The 13,626-nt window shown below is 36.5% G+C and overlaps 1 protein-coding gene across 4 annotated transcripts in view; it reads left to right on the top strand.

The window, feature by feature from the left end:
• Nucleotides 1-13,626, top strand: part of RECK (reversion inducing cysteine rich protein with kazal motifs) — a 70,544-nt gene that overhangs the window by 30,144 nt on the left and 26,774 nt on the right. For 3 of the 4 annotated variants that reach the window (XM_045562818.1, XM_045562819.1, XM_045562820.1), the window contains 3 exons: nt 7,178-7,211; nt 9,379-9,576; nt 11,478-11,745. In XM_045562818.1, coding sequence (XP_045418774.1) covers nt 7,178-7,211; nt 9,379-9,576; nt 11,478-11,745 — 500 coding nt within the window. Of the gene's footprint in view, nt 1-7,177; nt 7,212-9,378; nt 9,577-10,303; nt 10,402-11,477; nt 11,746-13,626 lie in introns of those variants that run through there. The other variant, XM_045562821.1, reaches the window with a different exon arrangement.

Below are 13,626 nucleotides of genomic sequence, written 5' to 3'. Positions count from 1 at the left end.
TTCCTTTCTAATTCATTCTCGGAAGTCACCTGAATGAGATCACGCCAAAAGGAAAATCTGATCAAGCTGGATTAGATTGTGACCTGATATACTCTTAAGTGGCCATGGTTTTCCCCATAGGCAATCTTATCTTCTCATAGCTTTAATTGTCCCTGTTTGATGACAACCTCAGAATCTTCTTTGTTAACCTCTTTTTCTGAGCTCCTGAACTAGTATTGTGTATATGTACTTCTTTTTTTTTTTTTTTTTGAAACAAGGTCTCTTTCTGTTGTCCAAGCTAGAGTGCAGTGGCATCATCACAGCTCACTGCAACCTCAAACTCCTGGGCTCAAGTGATCCTCCCACCTCAGCCTCCTGAGTAGCTGGGACTACAGGCACACCCCACCACACCTGGCTAATTATTTTATTTTTTGTAGAGACAGGGTCTTGCTATGTTGCTCAGGCTGGGGGTACTTTTAATGTTCCATTGGAACAACAACCACATAAACCATTTAATTGATTTCATGTCAACCAAATTGATTATTATTTTTCCTACGTTTTCTACCTCCCCTTCCCTTCACCTTGCCCTTACATAATACCGTACACACACGCATATACTCCCAAAAAAAACTTACCACTGTTCTTAATTTCTTGCTTATTTATACCAGTATAGTCCTCTCAGACACATAAATTAAATGTCTAAGATGCATTGTCTACTTTTTCCTCTTTTCTCATCACCTCCCACAAATTACTGGCTATCAAACCCTAAAGATTTGCCTCTAAATATATTTTATATCAGTCTCCTTTCCAGATCCTCAGAGAGTGCCCTAGCCTCAGGTCTTTGTACCCACTTTTCTGGACTAATGCAATAGCCTCCAAACTAGCTTTCCTATGTCTAATTTCTCCTCTTATCTACTATCTCTACTTCTCCTAGAGTGATCTTTTTAAAGACCAAATTTGATCACATCACTTCTTTCCTTAAATCCTTCAATTGCTCCCCTGTAGGATACAGTTCATGCCCCTCAGCCTGGTATCCCAAGCATTTCTCAATCTAGCCCCTGGCTCTTTCCTCCTTTACTCTTCAGCAGCATGCTACTTATAATTTCCCAGACTGACCATTTTGTTTTATTAGTTGTACAACCTGTTCTACCTGGAATTCCCTCTTCCTGAATCTATCCTGACAGTCTCCCATTGAGTAGTATATTGGAGCTGGCATCTACCAGCTAAGGAGTACAGATTGTTAAATATTCAGGAATTTTGCAAGCCAGTTTATAACTTGAAGTCAGCCATGGGTGGGGGTATTTATACTATGAACATCAGCAAATATTAATACTACAAATCAAGACTCAAGAAAGCTAGTCCCAGTATACCACTACTCCTATCCAACTGGCAACCTTTGCCTCAAATTCTGCTTTAGATCATATCTCGTTGAAACCTTTCTTGCCTATCTCTTTCCTCCACACACATAAAATTGATTGCTACTTCTAACCTTTGACATGCTTTATTATAGCATTTGTCACCCTATAGTGTAACTCTATTTTTACATGTCTCTTTTTAATAATAACCTCTGAGTTGCTGGGGCAGAGTCCATACAATTGTCTTTGTGTCTGTCATTCATTCTCTCAGCATTCATTGAATTGATAATGTACTGAACCAATATACTTAAATGTGTATCAGGCACTGTTCTCAAAGATGAAAAGATTTAGCCACTATCTAGAAGAAGCTCATAGTCTAGTCCATAGGAAGAGAGAAATTCAAATAATCCATTACAATACAGTGAGACAAATACATTGCTAGAAGTCTGTTTAAGACACATGGGAGCCTGAAGGAAAAAACCCTGCCCAGGGAAATGGGGAAGTCTTCATAGAGCAGGTAAGACATAAAGGATGAACAGAAAGTTGTTGTCTTTAACTAGGTGCTACAGTCAGTACTTGTATAAATAGAATTTTTCCCATTCTGGACAACTGAATTTACAAGGTTCTTTTCTTTCGAATAAATACCAGTTTTATGTGGAAACGCCATGTAAATATCTGTGAATTAGGCACTCTATGGATGAGTAGAGAAAGTGCTGAGTACTGTGTCTATTATCAATTATATCCATATCAATTATTATCTATTATACAATAATGTTGTATAGTAAACCATCCCAAAATACATGGGCTAAAACAGTTAACAGTTTATTATTTCCCACTAATGTAAGGGCTAGCTAGGCAATTCTGATCTGGCCAGGCTTAGCTGATTGCACATGGGTTCACTCATGCATCTGCAATCAGCTGGCAGGTCAGCCTGGGGGTGGTTGATTTAGGATGACCTTGGCTAAGTTAGCTCAGTTCTACTCCATATGTCTTTCCCATCCCTCTATCAGACTAGCTCAGGCATGTTTCCATGATGGTGGCAAGGGTCCAAGAGAGGAAGTGGAAACATGAAAGTGTGTATTCAGGTAACTGCTTGCTTCAAGCTTGCTAAGGTCCACTAGGCCAAGCAAGTCACATGCCTAAGTCCAGAGTCAGTGTGAAAGAAAGAGATACAAGGAAATGTGAAAAATTGGGGCCATTACTGCTGTTAGTCCACCACAAGCTTATATTCTGTGCTAGGCTCTCTTCCAGACCTTCTGTTACTCTGCAGATGTTACTTGCAAGTGAATTTACTTCCAGCTGTTTGGATGTTCTGGGTGATAATGAGCAAACTTCTTTGAGCAATCTAGACCTATAAATCTCATTTCAGTTTTGGGTGTTCATTTTTATCCAACTATTGAAGTGACATTTATCATTTGGGAAGCTGAAGAAATTAAAGAATCATTTATTTAGTGATATCCAGGCCATGATATTAAGCTCCTTTACATATTCTAGTCATCTATACTTTTTGAGAGTCATAGTGTCCACAAGGAAAAAAATACCTTGTAGAGGTTTAGAAATATGTATGTTTTTAAGGGTCAATTATTTAACCTCTCCAACTTAGTATTTGATGAGCTGGATTCCTATGAAGTGCAGAAGTTCAAACTGGAAGAAATTTCAACCCATCTGTGAAAAGCCAACAGACTTGTATTTATTGAGGCCTTAAGAACAGCATAGCCCCTTTACTTTTTTTCTTTCTTTTTATCTTCCTTTCTTCCTTCCTTTCTTTCTTTATTTTTACTAAAAAATATTATAGGGGTACAAATGTTTTTGGTTACATGGTTCACTTTTGTTATGCTTGAGTCAGGGTTATAAATGTGCCCATCGCCCAGATAGTGTTCATTGTACCCATTAGGTAGGTTTTCGCCCATCCTCTCTTCCCCCCTCCCTCTTGCTTGATTTCCACTGAGTTTTACTTCCCTCTGCCCATGTGTACTCATCAGTTAGTTCCAATTTAATGAGTATATGTGGTGTTTGTTTTTCCATTCTTGAGATACTTCACTTAGGATAATGGTCTCCAGTTCCATCTAAACTGTTGCAAAAGGCCTTGATTCATCCTTCTTCGTGGCTGAGTAGAAGCCCATAGTGTACGGGTACCACATTTTGTTAATCCACTCATGAATTGATGGGCACTTGGGTTGATTCCACATCTTTGCAATTGTGAACTGTGCTGCCATAAACATTAGAGCACAGCTGTCTTTTTGCTAAAATGACTTCTTTTCCTTTGGGTAAATGCCTAGTAGTGGGATTGCTGGATCCAATGGAACTTTTAGTTCTTTGAGGAATCTCCATACTGTTTTCCATAGATATTATACTAATTTACAGTCCCACCAACAGTGTGTAAGTGTTCCTTTCTCTCTGCAGACATGCCAGCATCTACTGTTTTGGGAGTTTTTAATAAAAGCCATTCTAACTGGGGCAAGGCGATATCTCATTGTGATTTTAATTTGCATTTCCCTGATGACTAGTGATGTTGAGCATTTTTTCATCTGTTTATTGGCCATTTATCTATCTTCCTTTGAAAAGCTTTTGTTCATGTCTTTTGCCCACTTTTTATTGGGGTTGTTTGGTTTTTGTTTTTGTTTTTTTGCCAATTTGCTCAAGTTCTTTGTAGATTCTGGTTATTAGCCCTTTATTGTATATATAGCTTGTGAATATTTTCTCCCCTTCTATAGGTTGTCTATTTGCTCTGTTGATTATCTCCTTGTCTGTGCAGAAGCTTTTAAATTTAATCAGATCCTATTTATTTGTTTTTGTTGTTGCTGTGATTGCCATTGGGGTCTTCTTCATAAATTCTTTGCCTAGGCCAATACCTAGAAAGTTTTTCCAACATTTTCTTCTAGCATTCTTATGGTTTCATGCCTTACATTTAAGTGTTTTATCCATCTTGAATTAATTTTTGTGAATAGTGAGAGATATGGATCCTGTTTCATTCTTCTGCATGTGGCTATCCAATTCTCCCAGCATCATTTATTGAATGGGGCTTCTTTTCCCCAGTGTATATTGTTGTCTGCATTGCCACAGATTGGTTGGTTGTATGCGGATGGTTTTATATCTGGGTTCTCTGCTTTTTGTCTCATTGGTCTATGTCTCTATTTTTGTGCCAGTACCATGCTGTTTTGGTTATTATGGCCTTGTATAATAGTTCAAAGTCTGGTAATGTGATGCCTCCATGTTTGTTATTTTTGCTTAAGATTGCTTTGGCTATTTGAGCTCTTTTCTGGTTCCAAACGAAGCGTAGAATTATACTTTCTAGATCTGTAAAATATGGCGATGGTATTTTGATGGGGATTGTATTGAATCTGTAAATCACTTTGGGTAGTATGAGCATTTTAACAATGTTGATTCTACCAATCAATGATCATGATATGTTTTTCCATTTGTTTGTGTCATCTGTGATTTCTTTCCTCAGTGTGTTGTAGTTTTGTTTGTAGAGATCTTTCACCTGCTTGGTTAAGTATATTCCTAGGTATTTTCTTTGTGGCTATTGTGAATGGTTTTGAGTCTTCAGTTTGACTCTCAGCTTGACTGTTATTGGTATGTAGGAATGCTACTGATTTGTGTACATTGATTTTGTAACCTGAGACTTTGCTGAATTTATTTATCAATTCCAGGAGTCTGTTGGTGGAGTCTTTGGGGTTTTCTAGTTGTAAGACCAGATCATTAGCAAAAAGTGGTAGTTTGACCCCCTCTTTCCTGATTTGGATACACTTTATTTCTTTCTCTTGCCTGATTGTTCTGTCTAGGGCTTCCAGCACTATGTTCAATAAAAGTGGTGACAGTGGGCACCCTTGTCTTGTTCCAGTTCTTAGTGGAAATGCTTTCAACTTTTCCCCATTCAGTATGATGTTGGCTGTGGGTTTGTCATATATGGTTTTTATAATTTTGAGATCTGTTCCTTCTATGCCTTGTTTGTTGAGGGTTTTTATCATGAAAGCGTGCTGGATTTTGTTGAATGCTTTTTCTGCATCTATTGAGATGATCATATGGTCTCTGTTTTTGCTTCTGTTTATGTGGTAAATCACATTTATTGGTTTACACACATTGAACCATCCTTGCATCCCTGGGATGAAGCCCACTTGGTCATGGCAGATTTTTTTTTTTTTTTTTTGAGACAGAGTCTCGCTTTGTTGCCCGGGCTAGAGTGAGTGCTGTGGCATCAGCCTAGCTCACAGCAACCTCAAACTCCTGGGCTTAAGCGATCCTACTGCCTCAGCCTCCCGAGTAGCTGGGACTACAGGCATGCGCCACCATGCCTGGCTAATTTTTTCTATATATTTTTTTAGCTGTCCAAATCATCTCTATTTTTGGTAGAGACAGGGTCTCACTCTTGCTCAGGCTGGTCTCAAACTCCTGACCTTGAGCGAACCACCCGCCTCGGCCTCCCAGAGTGCTAGGATTACAGCCATGAGCCACCGCGCCCAGCCAGATTATTTTTTTTGATGTGCTGTTGAATTTGGTTTGCTAGTATTTTGTTGAGGGTTTTTGCATCTATGTTCATAAGAAATATTGGTCTGTAGTTTTCTTTTTTTGTTGTGTCCTTTCCTGGCTTTGGTATTAAGGTGATAGAAGCTTTGTAGAATGAGTTGGGGAGGATTCCATTCTTCTTGATGTTATGGAATAATCTCTGCAGTATGGGTACCAGCTCTTTGTAGGTCTGGTAAAATTCAGCTGTGAATCCATCTGGTCCAGGGCTTTTTTGTTGTTGTTATTGTTGGAAGCTTTTTTTATTACTGCTTCAATCTCATTGCTCATTATTGGTCTGCTCAGGAGTTCTATTTCTTCCAGATTGAGTCTTGGGAGGTAGTGTGTTTCCACTAAGCCAAAATCATCTCAATTCAACAATAAGGATATACTTGATTTCCTTCCACATTTTATTTATGCCCATATTATTTCTTTTAAGAATTCATTCTCATCCAATTGTGACTGATGTTAATCATAGCTGACAAACCCTGAATATCCAAATGGGCTTTATTCAAGAAGTTTTAAAAGTTTTTCGTTTTTGTCTTGTTTTTGCTTCTTACTTTCTCTTATTTTCCTTACAATGACTTTAATACAGGGTGGTGTTTTCTGAACAGTAATCTAAAAGCTCTAGAACCACTAATTATAGTCTCAGACTCTGCTTTTGACTTGCACTGTGACCTGTGGCAGGTCTCTTTCCCTTCCTGAAGAAATGGTTTTTCATCTATAAAATGGTAGGGAGATTCCCAAACTCTGGTACTAAGATGGCTACATAAGTACCATCTTTGAAGCCTTGTTTAAAATTTAGGTTTCTGTGCCCCACCCCCAGATTCTGATTCTGTAGTCTAGGGTAAGGCCTGGAAAGCCCAGGTGATTCTAGTGCATGATCATGTTTGCGAAGAATTAGAAATGATCTATAAAGTCCTTTCAACTCTACAATGCTGTGGATCTATGAAATATTTAATATATATTTCCCTAAATGTCCTTTATTAGATTTTTCTGCAAAGTTTTTTATATCCTGCAAGAAATAATTAAGATTAATACATTGAAGCGCCTCCAACCCCCAAAACACACACATTGATACAGCTTTACATAAACTTGCTTTGCTATAACATGATCAGTTTATGGCTCTGAGAGATCATCTTTATTCCCAGTATGTGTTGGAAGATTGGTTTCCCTTTTCACCAGGATGTCATTTCGTAGCTTATATGTTTTCAGTTTTGAACATAGAGAAGAATTTAATAGTTTGATATCCTGATTTTCATGTAACCATAAAGTGGAATAAAATTAGAAATTCTGTCTAGTTGTTAATTTCTGTCTATTTATTTTTCTTTAATTTACAGAATGCTCTTTTCAGTTGCATTAGCAGAAATGAAAGTAAGTATATTGTCAATGGTTATACAAGTAGTCCAAAGGGCAAAACACAATTCACAGGCCATGATTCACTGTTATAAATATTGCCAAGACCCTGGCATTATAACTTAGGCTGTTAGTAAGCCATCTGAAAGAATGTTCACAGCAGGATTCTGATACACTCTTTCCTCTGGTGTGTTCAGGTCATGCATGTATTGTAACAGTTCTCATGTCCTAATTTTAGGTTTATAGAGACGATACTAGAGCTCGATGTGAGGATGACCATGACCCAATATATAGGACCACCACTTTCAGAAGTTAAGCCCACCCATATTGCATAATGTAACACTTACCAAGGGCTGCCTCTCAGTTTTTTTCAGCATATATTGAATGATTACTTGCTCAGTGTGGTGCAGACACACATCTGTAGAGGACACAACCTGTACACAAAGAATTCTGGGACGTGGTAGGATATGAGATAGCATCACAGATAAAGTATGGCAGGAGTTCAGAGGAAGGAGGGATCACTCCTGCAGGGATACTTAGAGTTGACTTCATGGAGTTGGTCACTGAGCTGGGCCTTGAAGGATGGACAAGATGTGAACAGTGGAGACTGGAGAAAGGGCATTCCAGGTGAAGGGAATAGTGAGAGCAGTTAGAGAAGGGAAAACACATCTAAGAAACAAGAGTTGTTTAGATTAGCTTGGCAGGGGATATATTGAAGGATAATATGAAACATTAGCTCTCTATACTTTATCTTCTATCCTTTCTAACTGGGTCTTTAGTCTCTAGCATGTAATCTTATGTTCTCCCCCACTGGTGAGGAAGCCAGCCTAATGAGGGAATCAGAAGACAGGCATCTTGTCCTATTCCTACTTGCCTATTCTTATATGTCTTCACCATTCCCCACCACCAATCCCTATTAAGGTTTACAGTGATAAATATAGCCATTAATAATTGTTCTTTGTGATAAAAATGAAATCTTCGGCAATAGACTTAGTAAACTTGATAGTAATTGCATGTCAAAAACAGGTGGTACAGTAAGTATGGAACAATTTCCTGGCCCAGGAAGTTGAGGCTTGTTCTATATCAGTTAGTTCATGCCTAGTTCAGTTAATTTGTATTTGACTTTATCATTACCATTGTCATTGTCATTATTTCTGGAAGTCACCTGAATTCCCTGTTCATTGGTCTATGGAATTCACCAGAAACCTGATTCGGGTTCCTCCATACCCATCTCAAATAATTATCAGGGATTTCCTACCTGCCTTTCTCCTGCCATACCTCTACCCTTGTTCCCCTCAGCTTCCCAAAGACTCCCTTAAACTCCTGTGAGGGTCTCCCCATCATAAATCTTCTCCATCATAAATCCCACATCTCCACCCCAGCCACTCATCTAGCTTTCCCATGATACCTTAAATGGCAGCCCATTGATTTTTGTTAAAATACAAAATCCAGAGTCATGTTTGTTTCAAATATATTTTACTTTTCAGTATTAAAGCAGTCATAGCAATTGTGAGGTGAAGGCTATCTCAATTTAGGCATATTCATACAGATAGATGTTCAAACTGCATAGAACTTTTGGGATTTTGTTTTAAGATCTACCAGTATATAACTGTCAAATTTACTAAATGATCCTGCTACCTACTTAGTTTCTACTGGTTCTGTTTTATAAATATGAGGCGTTTGGTTTTAGGTTTGTTTTGCTTTGCTTTGCTTTGTTTATGCACCTACACAAGTCTAACATGGAAGGAAGCTGTGTCAGTGGTTCTCAACACAGGCACTCTTGGCATTTTGGGAGATAGTTTGGTTGGGTGAGACTGTTCCATGCATTGCAAGACATTTAGCAGCCCTGACCCCCATGCACTAAATGCCAACAATAGTCCCCAAGTCATCATGACAACCAGAAATGCTTCCACACAGATCCAAACTCTTCTAGGGGGTGGTGCTCCTTCTGTGGAGAACCACTGGACTATAGACTATAAGTTGATGAATAATGACTTTCTTATACTAATGATCATTTGAATGTCCCCATGACTATGCCACAGAAGTGCTGATTTTAACGGCTTTTCTTAATACGGCATGGTTTTATTTCTCACATTTAGAAAGACATATTGTTCCATCATTATGATGATGATTTAATGTTAAAAAGCTGTTTTCATTTCAATGTCCTTTCTTTTTTTCCGCATAGTGGGTTCAGTTTGTTGCAGTTATGCAGGTCATCACACAAACTGTCGAGAATACTGTCAAGCTATTTTTCGAACAGACTCTTCTCCTGGTCCGTCACAGATCAAAGCAGTGGAAAATTATTGTGCCTCTATTAGTCCACAGTTAATACACTGTGTGAACAATTATACCCAATCTTATCCAATGAGGAACCCGACCGATAGTAAGTAAAACGGAAATATCCCTCTCATTTCAGTCTTTGGTCCAATAGTTTGTATCTATGTCTGGTAGATATCTGCAGTCCAGGTCATTTGGGGAATACCAGAATTCCTTTGGTATTTAGACTTGGCAAATTGAACATTATTGTCATAGCTATAAAGTGCCAAGAGAAATGGAACTTTAGAGAGTATGAGGAAACAGGAATTCTCTTTTCTGAGCGTGAGAGAGTTCATTGGTATGGATATTTTGTTGGCGAAAGCTGGGTAAGGAACATTAGAATTTCAAATTACCATAACTTTTAATCTAGCAGTTCCATTTCTCATAATTTATCTTGAAAGAAATTTTTAAAAATATATTGTTTATATAACATATAAAAGATGTTCACTACATTGGCATAATAGAGAAAAATTAGAAATAACGCAAACATACATCAATAGGGTATTAATTAAAATTGATTAAATAAATTATGATATCTCTATATTATAATAACAATTTACAGCCAATAAAAAGAAAGGTATATGTTTATATAGAAAGAAATCCAAGATATATTAAGCAAAAACAAGTTATAGAACTAAAGGTATAGTGTGATACATTTTTAGTTATATACCTAATTGTTTCACATTATATATTTCTATAATGTTTGAATTTTTACCAATGACCAGTTATTACTTTTGTAATTAAAAAATCATAAAGAATGAGAAGAGAGCCTGGCATATTTTTTTTTAAATCAGAGACTCCTAATGAACCTGCACCTCTTGGGGGTTTTCAAAGTGTCGGCTTTGTACGTCCTGGAATCCGTTTTCTTCAGTTAGATATTATCAGATTTTAGACAAGTGTCTGATTAACCAAACTGACAAAAGACTGACTTATAAGCCAGATGCCAATGTTTTGATTTGCACCAGGATATTAAAAGACTTGTTTTTATAATTCAAAAACAGTGCTGTGTGCCTTATTTGGCCACCATCTAAATCAAAACTCTAGTGGTTTTGACATTCTGTGGTGTGACTCTGGTGAAAATCAGAGGATGAAGGCTTTGCCACAACCAACCTTCATTTGCTTTAAAGGCAGATCTTTGTTCCTTGACATTTAGGCTATACAAAGGTGCTGCTGGAGCTAAAGAGATAGAGCTCAAAAGAAAAGCAGAAAGGTTTTAAGAGTAGAAGAACAACCATCTCTAATGTCTGTACTAATACAGAAAAATCTGGAAAAGAAAGCTACAGATGGATATGCCTGAATATGTTTCTTCAAAAAGTCAAAGACATTTGAGAAAACTACTTCAAAGAAGCCTTTCTGAATTCTCTGGTCTGGTTGAAAAGTATTCTTTCATTTTCTGATTCTTTGTAGAAAATTAAAGGCAGAAGCAAACTGATATCTTGTCAGAGTTTGCTATTATATTAATATTATTTAAATTAAAACTTAAATATTAACATACACAGATATGTAAAGCTTTATGCTGTCCTAGACTGTGATGAAATACAGTGTTTGTATTTGTTCTGTAAAATTAGTCATCTCTCTAATGTTGAGAACATAATCTCTTTTAGGCAGTTTCTAGCAGGAAATAATTCCAGTTCGATATATAATACCTTTTCCAGAAACATAAAATACCTTTTATGTGAGAATCTCTTAGGTGTAAAATGGCCTTTCATTTTTGTAAGGACAGTGCTAGAAATCCCATGATTGGGGACAGTGGTGAATTCTGGTAATACACACCTTGTCCAACTGTATCTACTCACCTTTTTGCTAAACTGCAAAGTAATGGAGAGAAAATTTGGTAGGCCTTGTATTCTGCAGATATTGCCATATAAGTAAGAGTAGTAATGGTTTCCACTACACTGCCGTGTTCTGTTCTGAACAGGGCATGGTATAAAACCAGCTAATTAAGATATTTATATTCTGAAAATGTAGGTTTATATTGCTGTGACAGAGCTGAAGACCATGCTTGCCAAAATGCCTGCAAGAGAATTCTGATGTCTAAGAAAACAGAAATGGAAATTGTTGATGGCCTCATCGAGGGTTGTAAGACCCAACCTTTGCCTCAAGATCCTCTTTGGCAGTGTTTTCTTGAAAGTTCACAATCTGTTCACCCTGGAGTCACTGTACATCCTCCTCCCTCTACAGGCCTTGATGGGGCTAAATTGCATTGCTGTTCTAAAGCAAACACTTCAACGTGTAGGTCAGTATTTCATTTTCATTTATTAAAATCAGTAGAAAATAGCATTTCAATTTATGATTTTAATCCTAGCAAATATGTGTTATATTCTTGCATTGTATAGGTTTAGCGTTTAGAAGATATAAAATCTTTCATTGTTTCAGCTTGCAGATATTTCTTGAGCATTGTATAGTGTATACAAAACATTGTTTTGTACATTGAGTGTTAACTAAAAGCACTGTGTGTGGGGGCATGAAAGATTAGCATTGCCAGAGCAATAAATACCCAAAGATGATACAATTCTTTTTTTTGTTTTGTTTACTTATATATTTATTTTCACACAACTATAATGTTAATTCAAGTTGGTCATTTTAATCATTACATTGTTCAGATTAGACACATATTTTACAACAGTATCTTAATAATAATTTAGCTTACTCCTTTCCCAAAGTAGGTAGACTCATTTGAAATATGTGAAGATTTTTAGAGTATCTTCAAATAAGGATGAAAATTAGATGTGAGATCTTATTTAGAATTCTTCAATTGATTCATCAACAAAACCCTCAAAATGCTGCATCTCAGAAATCATAACATTCATGATTTAAATATATACCTTGATTTTTGTGGCCCTGCATTACTCAAAAAGCAATCTGGCTAGTACAGGAAATATGTTATTTCTATAAGTGATGTGTCTAGATAGCTAGAGCTTACATTTTTACAATCAAGACAAATTTTAAACTATATATATATAATTGTTATAAAATATGTGGCATGCCCCTCTGCCTTCTCAGCAGTGTGCACTGAACATGGGTGTAGATGTTATAGTTGACACAGATATAATTGTGATTATTTATTAAAACTGCTGTTCTCTAACATTCTGGTGCTATAAAAGATTATTAAAATATCTTTACTATTTCACTCTTAACTACCCTAATCTAGCCTGCCATCATTATTTTACAGTATGAATTCTGCCCTACCCTCATAGAGACAATTAAGTAAGCTTACAATTAGAAGATGTTTTGATCTGACATCTAAGGGATATTCTCTTTATTAAATTATGAAACTTTGTACTTAATCAACTTTTTGTTATATTGATGAATATAACCAAATTTTTGTTATACTGTTGAATAATTGGGTTAGCACTTATAACCAAAGTTAGATAGTGTATTGGCATTCATTTGAATGATACACTTAGGGATAAAAAATTAACAGTACAAATATAGGATAGAGGAAACATAATCTAGAGACAAGATTAATGGAGATAACTAAGATCATGGTAGAACACAGGTGAAACAGAAGCTTGCTTTATTAGAAGTATTTTGGATAGAAAGGGACTACATGTTACTAGGATAACCTAAAATGAGTACGAGATACCAGGAGTAAAATAATCTTTCCTGTGGTTTCTAAATTAGATGGACCTTTAGCAAAAAATTGTGCCTGGAATAGCTTATCAAACTTTGGTGAATATCAATCAAACTTTGGTAAATAAAAAAAAATATGAAAAATATTCAAAGAAAATTAACAGAAGAGCTTAAAGAGAAGTTAAGTTGGCTATGGAAATAAGGAAATTGGGGTGCTTATAGAAGGTCAAATGTATTTATGAGAGGGATGCTGAGTGGTTCTTTGAATGCCCACAAAAGAGTTTATGCCTACATAGAATCACTGGAGATTGGAATGGCTGTGTATTCCCAGAATAGCTTCAGTGAGAAACACAGTTTCCTCTCTTTTACCTTGATATAAGGTTTTATGGTTTGATGAATGCTTTCATTTCTATCAGATTTGATTTTCATGATACCTTATGAGATAATTAGTTAAATTTGTATAATTTTTGTTTTACATTTAAGAAACAACTCTGAGATGTTAATCTGGCCAAGGTAAATGCAGGTTGAACGTTCCTAATCTGAA

The sequence above is a fragment of the Lemur catta genome, chromosome 10 (assembly GCF_020740605.2).
Source record: "Lemur catta isolate mLemCat1 chromosome 10, mLemCat1.pri, whole genome shotgun sequence".
Taxonomy (NCBI): Eukaryota; Metazoa; Chordata; class Mammalia; order Primates; family Lemuridae; genus Lemur; species Lemur catta.
The sequence above is the reverse complement of the archived record's forward strand: the minus strand, read 5'-3'. Positions and strand labels throughout refer to the sequence as shown.